The 20289-nt window shown below is 42.8% G+C and overlaps 1 protein-coding gene across 1 annotated transcript in view; it reads left to right on the plus strand.

Moving 5' to 3' along the window:
* The window catches only part of L3mbtl3 (L3MBTL histone methyl-lysine binding protein 3), a 101062-nt gene that overhangs the window by 63951 nt on the left and 16822 nt on the right, over positions 1 to 20289 (plus strand). The window contains exons 16-18 of the mRNA XM_051164095.1: positions 5904 to 6018; positions 7484 to 7586; positions 15380 to 15529. Coding sequence (XP_051020052.1) covers positions 5904 to 6018; positions 7484 to 7586; positions 15380 to 15529 — 368 coding nt within the window. The remainder of the gene's footprint in view (positions 1 to 5903; positions 6019 to 7483; positions 7587 to 15379; positions 15530 to 20289) is intronic.

The raw sequence follows: 20289 nt of genomic DNA on the forward strand, positions 1-20289 counted from the left end.
ACTGTGTGCACATTTTCCCAAGCTTTTTTTTTTTGTTGTTGTTGTTGTTTTTGTTTTTTTGAGACAAGGTTTCTTTGTGTAGCCTTGACTATGCTGGATTCACTTTGTAGACCAGGCTGGCCTCGAACTCACAGCAATCCTCCTGCCTCTGCCTCCCAAGTGCTAGGATTAAAGGCATGTGCCACCATCGCCCAGCTCTATCATTAGCTATTTCTTATCAAATATATAATTTGTTTTTATTTTATGTGCATTGGTGATTTGCCTGCAAATATATCTGCACGAGGGTGTCACTTTCCCTGGAGCTGGAGTTACAGACAGGTGTGAACTGCCGAGAGGGTGCTGGGAATTGAACCCTAGGTCTCTGGAAGAGCAGCCAGTGCCCTTAGCCACTGAGCTATCTCTCTAGCCCGTATTAACTATGTCGAATGAGATAATTTATAAGATAATAAAACTTAAAATAACATGAAATGTTATACAAACTGTTATTGCTATACAATAGAAACTTTAATGGCTAACTCAGTATGTTTAAGAGCCAATCAGTCCAGCCAGGAACGTAGTACTACCTGTAATTCCAGCACTCGAGAGGCAGAAGCAAGGAGACTCCCAAGTTTCAGGCCTGTGCCTCTGTGCCATTGCTCCAGCCCCCAATTCTCTATCAGTTAACATGGCCTATATTTTCATGTTGGGTCTCACCTGTCAGGTGATCCTGCATGGCTGTTCACATTAAGAAAAAGGTACCATCCATAAAGTGTTTTTGTGAGTGGTCTTAGAGTTGTATTCCTTTGTCTTCAGGGGATATCTTCAAAGATTCCTAGTGGATGCCCACAACCACACCAAAATCCCATATACACTGTAGTTTCACCTATACATATATACATACTGTCATAAATTATAATGTATGCACTAGATATAGAGAGCAACAGCAACAGTAATCGGACAGCTGTAGCAAAATATTATAAAATGTTGTATGAAACAGTCTCTTTTCATCACAATATGGAATGTTCTCTTTGGCATTTTCACACCATAGTTGGCTGCAGGCAACCGAAGCTATAGAATAGTGGTACTCCTCTGTGGGTTGCGACCTTGCATATCAGATATTTACATTACAAATCATAATGGTAGTAAAATTACAATTATGAAGTAGCAACAAAACAGTGTTATGATGGGAGGTCACTACAACATGAGAAACTGTGTTAGAGAGTCCCAGCATTCGGAGGATTGAGAGCCGCTGCTATAGAAGGTGAAGTCTTGGGTAGGGAGGGGAGAGTGGTACATGGCTGGTAGGTTGTGCGGAAGCACAGGAGATCAAGACGCTAGCTGTCTTAGTTTGGAGTGCATTGCTGCGAAGAGACACCATGACTATGGCAACATTTACAAAGGCAGCCATTCACCCGAGGCTGGCTTAGAGTTCAGGGTGTTAGTCCATTGTCATCACAGTGAGAAGCGTGGCTAGAGAAGGAGCTGAGAGGTCGACATCCAGCTCAGCGGGCAGCAGGAAGAGAAGATGACACTGGGCCTGGCTTGGGCTTCTGAAACCTCAAAGCTTGCCCTCATAGTGACACACTTCCTCCAACGAGGCCACACCTCCTAACAGTGCCATTCCCCATGGTCAAGCACTAAAACACACGAATCTGTGGTGGGGGATGGGGAGAGGGGGGATGGGGGGAGTGCGCAATACCTATTCAAACCACCACGCCAGCCTTCCCACCAGGGAAGCCTCCTTTGTTAGCATCCAGTTCCTTCCTCTGGGGAAGGCAGAACCTAGGAAGTCATATATTAGAGTTCAGGATGTTTCTGTTTCCTAGAAAGCAACATTCTGCTCCTTTGGAGGGATGCTGAAAGGGATCTGGCCTGATGTCTTTCCTGACTACCTTGGGGAAGAAGGGAACCCTCCATCTTCTGGTCCTGAGCCCCCTTTTAGGACCTACACTTCCACCATTCATTTCTTCACTTGCTTTTGTCCTATAAGCACAGGAGTGATTGTCCCTACATGGTGGTGCCTTTGTAATATGATTTTAATATCAGAGAATAGAAGTGGATATATGTGTGTGTGTGTGTGTGTGTGTGTGTGTGTGTGTGCTTTTCTGAGTTGCCTTTCAGATTCATAAAAAGTCTAACCAAATCTTTCCTTTAAAGAAAAAGCATATTTCATAAAAGTACTACTAACTATTTTAATCTTATAATTATCAGTAACATATAGGATGTTTTGGTAGAGACTCCAAATTATACTTCCAGGCGAAAAGTGTATCCATTTCCCTAAACTGCAGTTTTAAGTAGCAAAATTGTCTGCTCTGTACTTTAATCCATAATAGCATCTAATTTCCTTAGAAATTTAATAAAAAATTCAGCATTATTACTGATTTGTTCTTAATGTATTGCCTTAGTTACTTTGCTATTGCTGTAAAGAGACACCATGATCAAGGCAGCTTCTGGGAAAAAAAAAAACATTTAATTGGGGGCTTGCTTACAGTTTCAGAGAGTTAGGCCATCACTGTCATGGAGTGGGGAACAGGGCAGCAGGCAAGCATGGTGCTGGTGCAGTAGCTGAGGGTTTACATTTTATCCTCAAGTGGAAGGTGGCCATGAGAGCTTGCCAGAGAGCCTGGCACAGGCTTTTGAAACCTCAAAGCCCACCCCCATTAACATACCTAACCCAACAAGGCCACACTTTCTACTTCCTCCCCAAACAGTTTCACACACTAAGGCTGGACCAAGAATTCACACAAATGAGCCTACAGGGGCCGTTCTCATCAAATCAGCACACGTATGACTAAATCTATAATGGGCTAGCATCGTTCTCATACTTCTCTTGTGGTATATAACTTTTGCATGCTATATGCTTACCTCATGCCCTATTGTTCCTCTTTGGAATTTAGTTTTTTGAGTCTTTGACAGTTTCATTTATGTATATAATTAATTTTATTGACTTTAACCCCCTGGCAGCCTTTGTCATCCCACTCCTTCCGAAGCCTTCGTCCCCAGCAGGCCTTCTTCTGTTGTCATGGCTTTTGTGGCCCGTGACCCCCCTGAGTTTAAATAGTGTTTCCTGCATGAACATAGGTGCAAAGCTATTTACTGTAACGTGGGCTCTGTGACTGATGAATGTGACACTCCTTCCCCCGGCCTCCTACGCTCTGGTGATGGGCACAGTCTTAGCAATTTTCCGCAGCTACAGTGAGTTCATAAATACAATCGATATGTCATATACAGAAAACACTTTTGTTTCTTTGAAACACACCTCCTCACTGTTGTAGCTTTTCTACTTCTTCTGCCCCATGTTCTTCAGTGTTCCCTAAACCTTGGAGTGGGTTATAGAGATGGTTGGTTCATTTAGGACCTACCATTTGAGCATGTCTGACGGCTGAGGGCAGTCCTAACCTATGGCTATCCACATGAGTACGTAGAAACACGTTGACCACATGTTCAATTAGCAAATGCTAGTAAGGGATGCCTTCCCTGGGCGTGGAAGTGCAGGGTGTGTGTGTCGGGGGGGAGACCACCAGCTCTTGATCACATGTACAGTCGTAGGCATGAATTCCCTTCTTGGGACCAGGACTTGAATTCAAGAAGAAAATATTTGGTTACACCCATGACGTTCATGGTCCTGCTGTAACAATGGGATGGGCTCAGACACACACCCTTCCTCTTCTTCTCAATGTTCACAGGTAATCATGGGGTTCTTCCAGGAAGGACAGCCAGTCACCTTGTGAGCGTCACCCTAACTTCACACAGATAGATAAACCTCGGAACACGAGGCTGTTTGTATGTAGTAGTAGAAGTGAGTTACGTGAACATAGAGTCCAGTGTAAAAGAAAAAGAATCGGGAAAAGTTAACATCACAAACATCAAAGCTTCAAGTCTGGAGCAAAACAAAAGTAACTTTCTATGGTTAGCTGAAGACTAGAGGGTTTAATGTAAAATTTAATGTATAAGTCATCCTTACTCGTGTGGTGGCATTGATGCCTTAACTCTCTGTTTTCAGCAAATTATGAATGTCATTCTCAGTGCTACTTTGACATATTTTTGATCAAAGGAAACGTAGCATTGAGAGCTTACTAACCTGAGGTGATGCTTCATATTCTTTGTATGTGAATAAGTGACTTTATTTCTGATTCTTGGCCTGGCTCTTTCTAATTATCTGCTTATTAGCTAGGCGACTATCTCCGTGAGCTCTGTCTATCGCCCTCTTCAGCATGGTAGGTACTATGATTGCCAGGACAGGTACTCTTTAGGGCTTTAATTCTAGGAAACCTGATTTGTAGGGTTGAGAAACTGCATTCCTTTGAGCCCACAGACACACGCCTCCATTTTAATTGTTGCACTACTTTCCCTATTAACAACACGTTACTGAAACAGCAAGTCAAAGACAGTGAGTTTTAAATGTTGATTGCTTTTGCCAAATAGCTCTCCAAGTAGTATGGTCGCTGTCAATGGTCTATGGGGAATTCCCTTAAAGCTTCTGCATCCAGCACCAGGGCTCAACAACATGTGGATATGTGGGGCAGGCCGATGAGAGAATTGCATCTTGTACTTTTAATTTTCAAGTTCTCCATTGCCAATAAATTGTCTGCCCTTTCACATGTTCACCAGCAGCTTACGTGTATTTTCTTGATGACGAGCCATTTCTGTCTACTCACCATCTTTCTGTTGCAGTTTTCACCTTTTCTTTTTAATGGATTGTGGTTAAGAAGGAAGAGAGGGTTTTGTCATGTGTATAATAAGGGGCTTAGGGGGGAGGTCTTTCGTCCTGCTTATGGAGAGATTTGCCATCTGAAACTTTACACTTTTATGTAATTAAATGATCAGTATTGTCTCTTATGGGTTTAGTTTGCTCTCTTGCTGTGAGTATTCTGTGTACACTCATGCATGCTTTTAGAATATTTATTATCTTGTAAAGATTGAAAGATTCATACACTTCAGGAGAGTCAAAATGGCAAACAATCTAAAAATAAAATATGTGAAGTACCTCAGCATACACTTTCATTGTAAAAGGTAATATTGTGTGTGTGTGTGTGCATATATGTGCATGTGATGTTTGTACACCTAAAGACAGGTGGATGATACCTAGTAACGGTCACTAAAAGACTACTGCTCTTTACTTTGATGACCAGTAAAAATGCCAACTGTGACCACTTTATAATGTATCTTGAGGGATACTCTGGTTAGTTATAAGAAAAGCTATTTGGGGGCTGGAGAGATGGCTCAGTGGTTAAGAGCACTAGGTGTTCCTCTGGAAGAAACAGGTTTAACCCCCACCCTCACATGGAGGCTCACAACTGCCTGTAACTACGGCCTTGGGGGATTCGGTGCCTTCCCCTGGATTCTACAGACATCAACCATGCATGTGCTGCACAGACATACATGCAGCAGGCAAAGCACTCACCCACATACATAAAATAAAAATAAGTACATTTTATAAAAAATAGAGATACTATTTTGAGTGGTATGGCTCAGAGATTTGTTTCTAGCAGGATACTATACTTTTTTTTTAAAAAAATCTTACTTTATATTTACCTCAAAGGTCTTCCTTTCCACTCTTCCCATCCCTCCCCCCCTCCCCCAATTCCTTGATATTTTAATTCCCCTCAGCAGTGTTTGTGAGTGTCTCCGTTGCTTGTTTGAAGCTGTTGGGCATGGTTCCTAGTCTGCGTTTAAGGATACATACAATGGGCCTGTAGACTGCTGCCTCAGAGGCATCTTTGGCAAGACAGTCGCTGCAGTTCAGCGATAGTTTCAAAAGCAGTTTCTCCTCTCTGGTTGTGAGGGGATTACCTTAAATAATTGAAGTGACTTATTGGGCATTAAATATGCTGCGTAAACAAGAAGGAAGGACAAAGGCTCATGCTGTGGATTGAAGCGTTACAGTAGCAATTGCTGTGACTCTGTGTTCTTCTGTTATGCAGGTTCACTTTGATGGCTGGAGCAGTTGCTATGACTACTGGGTAGATGCAGATTCTCCAGACATTCACCCCGTGGGCTGGTGCTCCAAAACCGGGCACCCTCTTCAGGCTCCCCTAAGTAAGATGCCCTTAAATAGCATGATCAGTGTTTTCCTTTCCTTCAGCAGTGCTTAATGTATCTCCTTTCTGTTGTTTTTTTTTTTTTTTCTTTCTCTATTTCTTTGTATATTTCTTTTAATTGTCAACAGCACACACACACACACACACACACACACATGCACACACACACGCACACAAATTTTAAATGGAAAAAAAAATCACATTGCCTAAAGGAGTAAAGTATGCTATTTTGAGTTTTATTTTAAAGTAAACATAGCCTTTTAAAATTAGCACTAGTTTCTCCAGGATAATCTGTCAGACTATTAAAATGTCGCTGTCAAATTTAGTATTTTAACAGTGACCTTATGCTGTAGCCTTGAAAATGTTATCACTGGCAGAAACTGGGAAAAGTATAAAAGAAGACTACCCTCTGCCTTATGATTTATATTACATGGGAATCTATAGCTTGCACAATAAAGATTTCAATTTGATTAAATAAAAAGCACACAGAGTAGGGGAGAAAAAAAAGTGCCATGATCTCATTTTTAAAAGAATATATACCTTATATGAGAAAATATGAGAAACACAGTATACTATAATCAGATGTCTTTTTAAAAATAATGAATGTTCTTTCCCGATATAGTGAATAGCTTTACTTATACAAGCTATATACAGACTGATGGTGCTCAGCAACACACATGTATATTTCTAGTTGCAGAGTGTCTAAAACAAAAAAAAAGCTGGAAACAGGTATCAGTGAAATAAACCGGGGCACATAGTTTGTGCAGATAATACCACAACGAATATTAATACTGTAAAACACGAAAGACAAATTCAAAACCAGAGGAGACTTTCACATTTGTGTTGTACCTTTTATGAAGCAAAATGAAAATTCTAAACTTGATGTAATTGTGCATCAAGATGCCGGAGCCACACCTCGAGGGGGGGGTGAGGCATTCATCTGCACCGGAGGATGAGAGAGAATCGAAAGTGTAGAAGAGCTGCTGGCATTTTAACGCTTACGATGCATCCCAGCCCTTCCCGCTTCGCTGGCTCAGATGGTTCCAACACGGCGCTTGTATTGCTTAGTCTACAACCCACTGTCTGAAGCTTCCACATGGACCGTTACTGAGCAATAACAGCTGTTTCCAATGCTCCCATCAATGCAGATGTAAACATCTCTACTTCCTGACATCTTAAAAGAAAGCTAGATCAAAATTCACCACTCCAGTATTAAAGAAAAAGAAACTCGGCCAGAATGAGCTATGGAAAAATCTTTTAAAATAGGGATGTTTAAAGCATTTTAATTTCTACAAGACCTACTTGTTTTTCTATAGGTGTCCATTGTTTCAGAAACGGAGTTTTGCTTTCCTTTACCTTGGTCTTATCCTAGATGTTTAAATCTTTAGCTTTTTTTTTTTTTTTTTCTCTCTCTCAGCTTTCTTCTAATCTTTTACCTTCTCTTTTTATTACTTTTGTTGTAGGTCCTGCAGAATTAATGGAGCCATCAGAAACTGGGGGCTGTCCAACTCTCGGCTGCAAGGGGATTGGTCATTTCAAAAAGTCGAGATACCTAGGCACTCAGAGGTATGTTTACCATAGGACTTTCCTGCATGGTTGTATGGAGGGTGCCTCTCTCTGAATGTAGAAGATGATTTCCTTCTATAGGAAACAGATGTGGACTGATTTTATATTCAGGGCCATAAGAAATGTGGTTACCATGGAGACTGTGTAAAAATGAAGAATATATCTAAACTTAAGTCTTCCTGAGAGAACATGCATTCGCTGTTTAAAATAGATTTACTTTAGTTATAGGCTTTTTTGTTTTTTGTAGCTTGGTTAGTTTTACAGATCCGTGGCTTCTAAAATAGTTATTTGGGGTTCACCATTAATAATGAGACGAGGACAGGCCCTGTTGAAATTACTTAGCAGAATATAAAGTGGTTGGGTGATTCTATAGTTTAAATGAAAAAAGATAGGATATTGCAGACAAACATTAAAAAACCATACCATCAAAGGATTTAATGGCCAAAAAAGTGATTCTTCCCCTCCCCCCACTATTTTTTCTTACTTGCAAGTAACTTAAAAAACCGAGGGCCAGGGGTGGTGGCGCATGCCTTTAATCCCAGCACTTGGGAGGCAGAGTCAGGTGGATCACTGTGTGTTCGAGGCCAGCCTGGTCTACAAAGTGAGTCTAGGACAGCCAGTCTAGGACACAGAGAGACCCTGTCTCAAGGAAAAAAAAAAGAAAGAAAGAAACCGAAAGTATAATTAAAACTTGGCATTCAGGTGATTTGGAGACCTTCATAGATATTTTACTTACAAATTTTTATAATTTAGGGGATATTTTTAAGGGACAAAAGCATTGCCCTTTTTTTTTTTCTTTCTTTCTTCCTTTTTTTTTTCCTATTTAATTTATTATTTTAATGGTAGAATTCTTGTGACAGCAAAACAAAGGACCTTTGGTTCATCTACATCGCTACTCCACAGTCCCATGATGTTCATTAGACTGAAGGCAGTTTTCTCAACCTGTGAAAGAAAAGAACAAGGAAACTTTTAAGTTGGGTAAATACTGACGTGCTGTTGGCTGCAGTTGGCTATTTAAATTCTGGTTTTGGCTCTAGAAGGAAACGCGCCGTACAGCACTGTGCACACAGCACTACACCTAGGCTCGCTGCCATGCCAGTGGGTCCAAGTAGCAAAGTCTGTGGCTACAAAGCCTGTACTGCCAACCACGTCACATCACCTGGCCGCTCCTCACGACGGCTTTTGCCCTTAGGCTCCTTGAGCCCGGCTGCTCCCACATCTTAGTGGTTGTCGTTGAGGGATGTCTTGATGGATTGAGTATGACGGGTAGTATTGTGCTTGTCACTAGAAGGCATAATTCATGGGAAGATTCACAGAGCAACTGATGCAGAACTGTGGTAAGGGAGTGTTCAGAGTCCCTGGGACCGTGCTGGAGAACTGCCCGTTTTCTTGAAGGACTGGGAGAATAGAGTTTATAGCTGAAAAGACAAGGCTTGACCAAAAAGCCAGACTGATTTTCTTGTGCATGCAGGCCATAGCTCCTGCAATCTTTGTCTTGTGCAGAGGTGGAATAAAGCTAGGCAAACTAATGGCCGAGTCCAGGTGCTACTGTTCACCCTTCCCAGCCTGTACACAGGTTTTCTACCCCCCCCCCCCCCCAATGAGCAGGCTGTATAATTTACAATGCTCAACACTGCCTCCTTGGCAGGACATTAATCCTTAGCAAGCCCAGCCCGTTTTCCATCTCATCAATACGCTTGTGGACTAGCTCACTGCATCATACATATTTCCTGAAAGGTTCATTTCACTGGCAATTATTTCTGTCCTTGCTAAGAATGCTGTGCTTAGGAAAACATAATGAGAAAATTCTCTTTGGATTAATTTACTGAGAAACTGAATAAATCAAAACATGCATTCTTTCCATAGATAACAAAGAAAGTTGCTCTTTCGGTGCAGATAGTTTTACAAGCACATAAGCAAAACACTGTAGTTTGGCTAGCATTTGCTTGTTACTATCTCTAAAGATTCTGTAAAGAGCAGAGTACGCACTCGGTAACATGGTTTGAGGATGCAAGCTTTCTTTGATATTGAAATGTGATCAGTGAAAGTTGGGGGTGCGATGTGGTATTCTCCTCTCTAGAAATGTTGAGTAGCTAGCTTGCTTGGTTCTGGCTCCTCAGGAGGAAGTTAAGTATGAGCTGCACATCGGCATTAGTTTGTGGCTTCACTCACTTGGCTTACTTAGAGGTCAGAGAATGGGAAAGATCCACTTGGGGTTAAGAGAGCTGAAGTTACACAAAAGTAGACATTCTGTATACTTATTGCCTTCAGAAGTACATCTTTGATATATAAAATTTGGTCTTTCAGAAATCAAACAGGAGGGTTTTATTTCTACCATTCAGTAAGGAATGTTTTTGAATTCCATGGAGTGTCTTACAAATTAGTAGCCGCGCCTGCTCAGCTGCATCTGGTTTTCCTTCCACCTCGCTCGCACACGCCGTTGAATGCCTGCTTTGGGCCAGCTGGCTTCGGTGGCTGCACAGAAGAGGGCCCCACATGGAAGGCGGTGGGAGTGAGTAGTGCTCGTGGACGGAAGCATTAGCTATGTCTGGAGAAAATAGAGCCCTGTCAAGCAGCTGTTGTGCAGCTTCTCATATCGCTGTTTATCTTTGCTGATTTTTCCCCTTGCACGGTGGAGGATAGATGACCTCCTTTATAAGGAAATAATAATGTGAGAGCAGCCGGGCTGGAGGAGCCTAAGGGTAAATGCCATCACGATGAGCGGCCAGGTGACGTGACATGGTTGGCACTACAGGCTTAGCTGCTGCGGACATTCCTTCTTGGACCAAAGGATATGCCAGTGAGCCCCGGTGCAGTGCTTTATGGTGGGTGTCCCTCCTTTGCAAGGTGGCGATTATGGTGATGGTGATGTCATAGCCGCTGCTCTAAGGACTCATGTATATGACAGCAAGTCTATGAATCAAGCAGCACTTCTAGATGAAGAGGGAAAATCTGCACGGTTGAGTACGTGCCCTGAATGGTACATTGCTAGAAACAGATCTCAGTGCAGCTCAGATTGGCCTCCTGTCTGCTCCTTTCTCTCCAGCCCTTATGCAGAGCAGTTACATGGTACAGCCTGTCTTGTGTGCTTGTCAGCATTGTGTGTGAGAGTAACTATATGATGTTTAAACCGGATATGTTGCCTAATTGTTTAAGTGCAGATATTTATAATTAAAGGGGGTTTTAATTTATAATTAAAGGGGTAGCTGTAGACAAGGCAGCCCTTTCTACTTACCAGCTCAACCAGAAATGCCATCAGGAAAACAGCCTCCTGAGGGGCTTGGGAACAAATATTTGTCAAGTATGTAATAATTTGCTAATATTTGCACCATGTAATAAAGTCATTTTAGGAAAGGGTCTGATGGGATTTATATTGCTCTTTCCTGAAATGAAACCTGAAGAAGAAAAGGGGTAAAAGAGGGAGAGAGAGTGAATACGAGTGAGAGAAACTGAACACCCATGATGGAATACAATGAATCAAACCTTACTAAAATTTGATTGTTAAAAACCTTAGTACATGAAAAACTAGAACTTTTTATGTATGAGGCGGATGAGAATCTGCTTTTTCCATAGAGGTTAATAAACTCTGATGAGTTTTCAAAGTTCATGTACATTTTTAAACATTACTAAGTTGGAACTGCACCCACATGGGGGAGCTCATGCCTCTGGTCTCTGTAGACACCTGCACTCACATGTACATATCCCAGCACACACAATTACACACACACATTAAAAATAAATGTTCTTCAAAAGCTTAGTAGCGTAACAGAAGGGCAGTTAAACAGGACACTCAGTGATCCTGCGGATGATACAAATCTTGTGTCTCTTTTGTTCCTTTGAACAACAGATGTGGTAGTTATCTGGTCCTTAAAAGCATAGGTAGTATGAGCTTGGCTACCAGATAGGGAAAACTCGTATCTTTAGCTTTGCTTGCCTTGAGAAGCATCCAATAAGCCCCTGGAATTTTGAAACAGTGTTTCACCTCTCTCTGCCAGGGTCTTTGTTTGTAACATAGGTGATGAGAGCATTCACAGGAGTGTTGTGATGAAAGAACCAGTTGGTGTAAAGGACGTGGAACCCTGCCTAGCACAGAGAAACTTACAACACATAGAGCTGTGTGCGATGTAAGCGGCACTCTACCAGTGTCCGGCGCCACCCCGCCCCAAGCCTCAGTTTTTTTTATCTGTCAAGCAAGTGCTCTCTTGGAACTGCTTCCAAGTTTGAGCACATGAAGGCTAGGGAAGGAGATTGTTTACCTGGGTGAGGCATGCTCACTTTTGTTGGCATCTCCCTTTTGAAACGAAACCTCGGCCTCAGAAACGGTGCTTGCTCTCTTCACTGTGCTTGGATGAGGCCACACAGCGCTTTGCCAGGCACCCTGGCTCCACCTGAAGCATTTCTCCTTCTGACATTGCTGTAGTGCTCTGCTGTGTTTTGTCACATCCCCTTTCTAGTCATCCGCTCCCACCTCAGGCCTTCCTCTCCACCCTGCGCAGGTGTAAGAAAGAGGGTCCCGCAGGGTTGGAGGGCAGAGGGAGGCTTGGCGTATGTCTGTGACTGACCACACATGGCTCCCTTGGCAGAGCAGATTTTCTCACTCATTAGGGCATTTTCTCAGAAGGCTGGATTGTTTTTCTTTCAACTGAAAGGTTGAAAGAGCAAATACAATCTATTTTCAAAAGGGGAAAAAGAGGCATGTAGACAGCGAGGCTCATGACCAGCAGCCGCCTTTCTCTGAGCTGACCTCAAGTTTTTTATTTAGTCAACAACAAAAGCAAAGGGCTGTTTTCATAGAGCTTGAACGCAATTGTCTGCTTTGTAACTAGTGTAGCACTGGGGACCTGGATCATCCAAAATTCCTTTATTGGGTTTCCATTGTTTGAAGCTGGCAGTGTGTTCTTCAACCCTCATGCCTTCCAAAGCAAATACACACACATGTAGTTCACTGGTTGTTAAGTCAGGAACTCATGGGTGAATGAAACTGAACTGTGGGGACACTGCCGCTGGAGTAGTACCATGCTGACTGTCAAAAGAAACCAAAGCATCATCATTGGATTTTTCTTTTATTGACCAAAAAATTGAAGTACATAAATTCAATGAAAAACACATACTACAGGGAACAGTGTAGAATGACATCAGAGATGCCTGAGATCTGAGGCTGGGAGAACTTAATTCCTTAGTCAGAGCGGAGACTCAGGAGCTTTGCTCAGGATGAGCCGGTTAGCTGTAATTTTTGATGGTGTGAGAGCGAATCATTGAAGATGATAAGTTGTAAGGTGACCTTCAGTCATCTGAATAGGACTTCAGTGGACATTCATACCCTCCTTGAATCAAAGCTCAGCATTAAGAAGGGTGTGGTGCCTTAAGGTAGCTACATTGTACCACAGCGTGCTTGCTTCCTCTGCAGGTACAAAGTACAAGGATGGCTGAAGAACTAAACACCCGGGTGATGCTGCCTTCTGGGCTTTCTATCTTGAGGAATGGAGCCCAGACAGGTCAGGCTTTGTGTTTGTGGCCACCATAAAATTGAGGAATGCGTTGAACCCTAAAGTAGTAGACAGGCTAAGATGAGTGGTACATGTGTGTTGCCCAGCAACCTAATCCTATTCAGATAATTTCTGAGGGGTTATGTTGTTCCGGGTCCTGCATCCTGCCTGCACCTGGCTAGCTGCCTTCCAACTAAAGCACCAGTGGCCTCACTCAAAGTCTCTGTTCACGTTAGGCAGAACTAGCTTTGGTCATTTGTACGCATGAGCTCTTGACTAGCTAAGGCTTTCCAAGCAGGACCCCATGCAAAGTTTGAATGACGAGCGGTCAGGTCTTCCTTCATGATTGCGTGTTATCAAATGAGGGGATTTATTTTGCTGAGCTATTTCATTGCTGTGTGACCTCAGGCAAACATTTTTATAACTTGTCTGATAATAAACTTTCCATAATTACTGGTTTGTTCCAAATTTACTTTCGACTAGTCATTCTTATCTCAGAAGGAAAGAAAAATAGTAATAATAATAAGGGTGTCTCTTTTGCCTCAAGTTCTTCAAACACAAACCAACAAGCCAGTCTAGATTCCTGAGTATCACAGACCATTTCTTGGTCTGCAGGAATTGTGGGATGGCTGAAGATGGCTCTCAGTTAACCCTTCCTTCATCTCCGTCACATGCACCCAAGTCAATTCCTGTCACTTCCCCTATTTAGAGATTTCCCAAAGGCATTAAACTGAACCCAAGATAAAGCTTTTATCTACAAGTGTGGTCTACCGAGCCATGTGTGATACTGCCCCTCCTGTGTCTCCTGCTTCCTGACATCTCAGCTTCCAGCCAAGCTAGGCTCGCTCTCCCTCCTGCCTGTTGCATTGCTTCCTGTGAAGTATAGGAAGTAAATGTGGGCTACTTTGTCCTGACCTTTAGGGACTTGCTCTCCTGCTAGGGAAGCCCTTCTCCGCTGCCCGTCAGAGCAACCTCATCCTCCCCTATGCTGTGCTCCCCGCTGCCCATCAGAGCATCCTCATATCCTCCCCTATGCTGTAGTCTTACCTTCTTTACAGAAGCCTTTCTAGTGTAAAGTTCATAATTTCTTTGTGTGATTAGGCATTGCCCACTTTCCCCTAGATGATTACTCATTGAACCAGAGTTTTCACCTCCTCATTTTTTTATTATATTTCCAAAGCCTAGAAAGAAGCTAATACAATACTTGCTGATAATGAGAAAATTGAAGACAGGGATTACTTAACCATTTTAAACCCTACTGTGTCATATAAAATGTCTCTTTTTATAGACTGTTGGGCAGATTAAAACTGTATTATAAGCACAGCACGGTGCTTAATATATTGTATGTGCTCCACAAAGACCTGTGTTGATTGTGTTCTGGGTTTGTTGTTGTTGGATTGACATGATATAAAATCATGTCAGCGTGTGATTGTGTGTTGTCACTTTTGCTTACGAGGTATCTGTGATGAATTTTATGTCACTCTTAGAGTTACCAGGGGCATTTCAGACTCTTTTCTTCTTTCCCAGGCGAGCAGCAACTCAGCTTCTCTTGTTGAAAATACATACGTACTGTCTAGAAAATTCCCTTGGGTGTTTGTTAATATTTCCACTATCATAGAAATGGAAGAAAACAACACCCAAGACACCACCAATATAGTGTACCTAATGTCCAAACCATTTCCAGGCTTAAGGCCTCTCAGAGCAGCGGGGCAAGATAGGCAGTCAATGGGAGAGCGTGATGTATGTTGGAAACCTGGTACCCAGATGTTGTAGGGATAGAAACGCCAAGGCCCAGGCCAGGCATCTGCTAGCTAATGCCAAGTCAGCACTTAGTGATTGAGGTTTCCTCTGCCCAGGTAACAGGAGTTGTTACTACATGGGACCTCAGAGTGTAACCTCTAAGTGCAAGTAGAAAAGGCTGGGGACATTGAAGGTTACTAAGTATGACAGGGGAAATTAAATAGCTATGACTGTCCCCAGCACGGGTATTTCTTGTGCCTGGTTATTCTCAGAGATACCCGTAGGCCTTACCCACAAAAATAGAGGAAGGTTCCTCTGACTGTCACTCAGATCAAAGACTATAGCAAGTTGTTTCTCAAAATCAAGTGCAGATACGTCCACTATCAGAATGAACCTGAATTATCTGGAAAGATGCACCTTGTTGCTGTGTGCTTAGTCATATATTTACGCACGCACATATATAACACACTTGGTTCAGTTTTGGAATCAGGCATTTAGTAGCATACAGTTTTAATCAATATAATTATGATCTAATGGGAATGCGTTTTTCTCTTTTCTTACTGTCAGTGGTGCCAACTGCCCCTATTCAGAAATCAACTTGAATAAGGACCGCATCTTCCCAGACCGCCTAAGTGGTGAGATGCCTCCATCCAGCCCATCGTTTCCAAGGAGTAAAAGGACAGACACTAACGAAAGCACATCATCTCCTGCGACCAGGTAACTAAAGTGAGCACCCTTCCTGAGGAAGTTGTTGTCCTGTATGCTTTACATTTTGTGGCCATGTTTTCTTATGGCAGAAATGTGTCTGATTTGGCCCAATTGGGGGTGCGCCCCCCAGAATTGTAGCACTTGGGAGGTGGGGACAGGATAACCGGGAGATCAGGACATTAACTACACAGTGTAAGGTTAGCCTGACCTACAGGAGACCATGCCTCAAAAGCCAAACAGAAAAGCACTTGATTTGCTCTGAAACAACATGGAGACCCATACTTGGATGCACTCTTTTGTCGGTCCTAACATACTGTAGCAAGAGGTCAAAGAATCTTTCCATCTTCTGACGGTCCTAGAACCCTTACCCGAGCTTGGCTGTGATAGTGTGGACCAAGCTGCAGGTGAGGCTGAAGCCAGGGACTTGCTTAGTTCTAGATAAGGCTGAGCAACATAGTGAAGTTTCATGTCACATGAGTAAACAAACCAGTTCAACCCTGGGCTGAGTGTGACTCGGGCTGGAAGCTGTCTCCAAAGGAGATAGGAGAGGCTCTACTTTTTCTGATATGCTTCCCTCTTTTAAGAAAATGTGAGCCAGGTGTGGTGGCACACGCCTTTAATCCCAGCACTTACGAGGCAGAGGCAGATGGATCGCTGTGAGTTCAAGGCCAGCCTGGTCTACAAAGCGAATCCAGGACAGCCAAGGCTATACAGAGAAGCCCTGTCTAAAAAAACAAAAAACAAAAACAAAAAAAAAAAAAGCGAAACTGTTTTAAAAACTCATAATGCTAGGTTTTGAATTGTGTGTGCATGCATTATAATAGTTCCAACGAGTCTCATTTGATTATGAGAGAAATGGCCACCTAGGTCTGACCTTCACAGCTACAGTAATCTTCTTCTCCAGGAGTCAGTGGTGGCCGAGTGCACTCTTGTAGTGTAGACAGGACTGACTGGAGCCTTCACAGAGCCAGAAACCTTGTTCTTAAGAGTGACTTTGTCTTAACTGGCATTTCTATCACTGTGGTAGAACATCATAGACCAAAATCAACTTGGGGGCAAAGAGGTTTATTTCCGTTTTCAGTTCCACACCACAGCTCATTGCTGAGGGAGGTCAGGGCAGGAACTTGAACAGAGGTGGAACCTGCAGTCAGGAGCTGACGCAGAGGCCATGGCGGAATGATCATTACTGGCTTGCTCAGCTCAGGTGCCCAGCGGTAGCACCACCCACAGTGATCTGGGCCCTCCCCTCCCACATCAGTTATCAATCAAGAAGATGTGCCACGAGCTTGCCCATGGGCCAATCTGACGCAGGGGCATTTTCTCAATTGAGGTTTCCTTTCCCCAAATGACTCTTACTTGTATCATAAAAACTAGGAGTTGTAGGCTGCTCAGAATCCTTTTGCTTTCATTATATCTCTTCAGTTGTCCCACCCTGCCTCAACTTTGGCCAAAGACTTGGTTTTACTATGTAAGGCCTGAGAAAGAGATACAAGGCAATCTTTTACAACTAGCTGTAGAAGAGTCCATATTTCTTCTAGTTCCTTCCCAGATAACAAATAATAACTTGGTTCCATTTTGAAAAAATGAGCCATATACCAAGAGGTTAGAATAATAATGATTATGAGGAAGTGGGTGGGGGTGGTGATTCTGTGTGGAAAGTGCATGCTGCATAAGGATGAAGATCTGACCATGGGTCCCTGCTATTCATATGTTCGGTGTACATGCCTAACCCAGTGCTAAAGGTGGTGACGGGTAGATCCTATGAGCGCCTGGTCAGCCAGTCTAGCAGAAGTGGCAAGCTCCAAGCTCAGTAAGAGGCCCTGTCTCAAAAAATAATAATAAATAAATAAAAATAAAAATAGTGATAGAAGAAGCGAGCCACAATTTATCTCTGCCTTCTATATGTGCACACATGGGTCAGAGAACCCTGCCCAAACACACACATACATACACACTTACACACACACATCACTACACATATACACAAAGGTAAAAAAATGATCTTGGGAATTATAAACCTTTTTTTTTTAATTAAACAAAAAGTCATTGGAATATAAGCATATAATCTAATATTCATTCAATGCTCATGTCATCCTTGGTAGGGAAAAAACTTTTCTGAAAAATAAATAGACGAAAATACTTTCCAAAACACATTTAGTAAGTACTTATTGGTGCCCTGCCAGGGTTTATAGAAGTATGGTTCTTGTTTCTTCTAGACAATTTCACAAATGGTATTTTCCTGAGTAAGTAGTCAGTAATTTAAAATCCTTTTCCTGGTTAATGCTTTCCTAGTTAGGGTTCAGAAGACACAGACCAATAAAGAACATTGAAAAGTTGGATGTAGAAAGTTGAAGAGCTAAACATTCTCAGATTTGCCCCTCTCTCTACCCAGCTGTACTCTTGGCTCTGTGCTCTCTCCTCCATGAAAAGTGATACAACAGAGAAAAACAACAACAGAAAGACACAGGAACCTCTCGCACCAGTGTCTCGGATCCTCGGCATACCGTGCATGTGCCCTCTCATCTTTCACTTCTCTCTCTGACTCTTTGATAGTTAGTGAGGATGATAAAGGGAGAAAGTGTAATTGAAAAGCTCTCCGGGCAGTAACTAGTAAGCACTAAGCCCTTTCTACTGCTGCGACCCCTTAATACAGTTCCCCATGTTGTGGTGATCCCCAACCATAAAATGATTTTCATTGCTACTTCATAACTGTAACTTTGCTACATATCTGATCTATGACGCCCATGAAAGGGTCATTCCATCCTCAAGAGGGTCATGACCCCCCACAGGTTGAAAACCACTTGTCTTATTGGTGGTTTTAAATGGATGTTTCTGAAAGAGAAAAGGTCACTTACTTCTTTGTCTGTTTCTTGGGTGGCTTGAGCATCCCTTATCCAAAAACACTTGGGATCAAGCTGTTTCAAATTTGGAATTAAAAAAAAAAAAAAAAATGTATCTGCCTGGACTTAACAAGTTGGGCATTTCTAATCTGAAGTGCTCCAAGAAACACTTACCAAACTTTGGCTTTGGACACTAGATTTGGGGATTAGAAACATTCAACCCAAGAAAATATTTTTTAAAAAAGAAACATTCAGTCCATGTTTCCTTTGTTTCCTAAGAGGAAGAGCATAACTTGTCATCTTGTGTAATATTCCTGACCTACGTGGAATAGATTTCTCAAAGAGGGTGGTTTTCATCATTGTCCATGCTCACTTCTTCCTGTGATCACTGCTCACCTCACCTGTTTAGCAAATCTCCTGTATATGGGTTTTTAATTTGTCAAAATGTAGCCACCCTTCTCTACTTCTTAGGGAATTGGTAACCCAAGAGGCAAGCTATGAGGTGGGTTTAATTGCAGATGGCTTATTTGGGAGGTGAAGAAGCCTGGGTGCGGGGCAGGAGTGACGCAGGAGAGGCGATCAGAGGCAGGTTACCTGTCACACCATTGACTGCTGTGGGCGCCATGGCTTAGACCTGCTGGGAATGAATAGTCTGGGAAGTGTGTAAACACCTCAGAGCCAGCCACGCGTGTGGGGGCAGGGGAGCAGAGCTAGTCACAGCGCCAGTTTCCTTCTGAGTCCTCCAGATCTATGTCTGAAGAGGTAGCCAGCAGCCTGGGACGTGCACGGGCTATGTGCTGCTGGGAGCTTCTGTGCCATCTCAGGACCCATTTATCTGTCCCAAGTGCCATGCAGTCCCCTCAAGTGATGTGATTTTTGAATACGTGTGTGTGTGTGTGTGTGTGTGTGTGTGTGTGTGTGTGTGTGTTATTTTAATAAAACTTGGGGCTCTACCTTTCATTTGCATGGAATCATTTGCAGTGCTTATTTAAAACGGAGCTCTTGAATCAAAACATGGAAGGTACATCCCAGAAATCCCGCTTGACAAACACCCCTAGGTCACTAGAGCAAATGGTTTCTGTGTTGGACTTAGGGGATGACTATTGCTTGCAAGTACCCATTGGAAGGGAACATGAAGTAGTCTCCTTCATCAAGTCTGTCTGCACGTGCTGGTATGTTCACCTAAATTAGATGCTATCTCTATTAAAGAATCCCTTAGTGTTCTAAGCCCCATACTGTCTAAACCTGCTTAGATATAATCACAGAAGCACAGTAAAGCATCTTTAAAATGCCTAGCAATTATTTGTACAACTTGTAAGGCAAGTGCCCACTGCTAAACTTAATTTAATGAAACAATTCAGACAGTGCAGTTCATTATAGGCTCTTAAGATGGCGGTTCAGTTGTAGGGCCCATCCTTCTATTCTGAGAATTATAGAGTGCTTGGTGTAACAGTAGCTGCCATCAATCTAATTTATGTTTTTCACATGAATTTAATTTTACAGTCATACCAAAAGCCCATCTATACCCTATTAAACCGATGGGGAAATGGGATAACATCAAGCATGATGGAGTGTGTGTGTGTGTGTGTGTGTGTGTGCGTGTGTGTGTGTGTGTGTGTGCGCGCGCGCGCGCGCGCGCGCACTTCATGGTGGCACACGCCTTTAATCCCAGCACTCAGGAGGCAAAGGCAGGCAAATTGCTGTGAGTTCAAGGCTAGCCTGGTCTACAAAGCTACTCCAGGACAGCTAAGTCTAACACAGAGAAAAAAAGAAAGGCTCACACCAGCAGAGTAGAGTTAATTAAAGCCAAACTTTTAAATGCTTACAGAAATTAATGAGCAGTCTTAGGGAACTCCAGTTTTCTGGTCCTGGGGCCCTGGTGTGGACTGGAGAGCTATCTCTCTGAACAGTCAATTTTTCATCTTCTAA

This window comes from Acomys russatus, chromosome 21 (assembly GCF_903995435.1).
Source record: "Acomys russatus chromosome 21, mAcoRus1.1, whole genome shotgun sequence".
In the NCBI taxonomy this organism is placed as follows: Eukaryota; Metazoa; Chordata; class Mammalia; order Rodentia; family Muridae; genus Acomys; species Acomys russatus.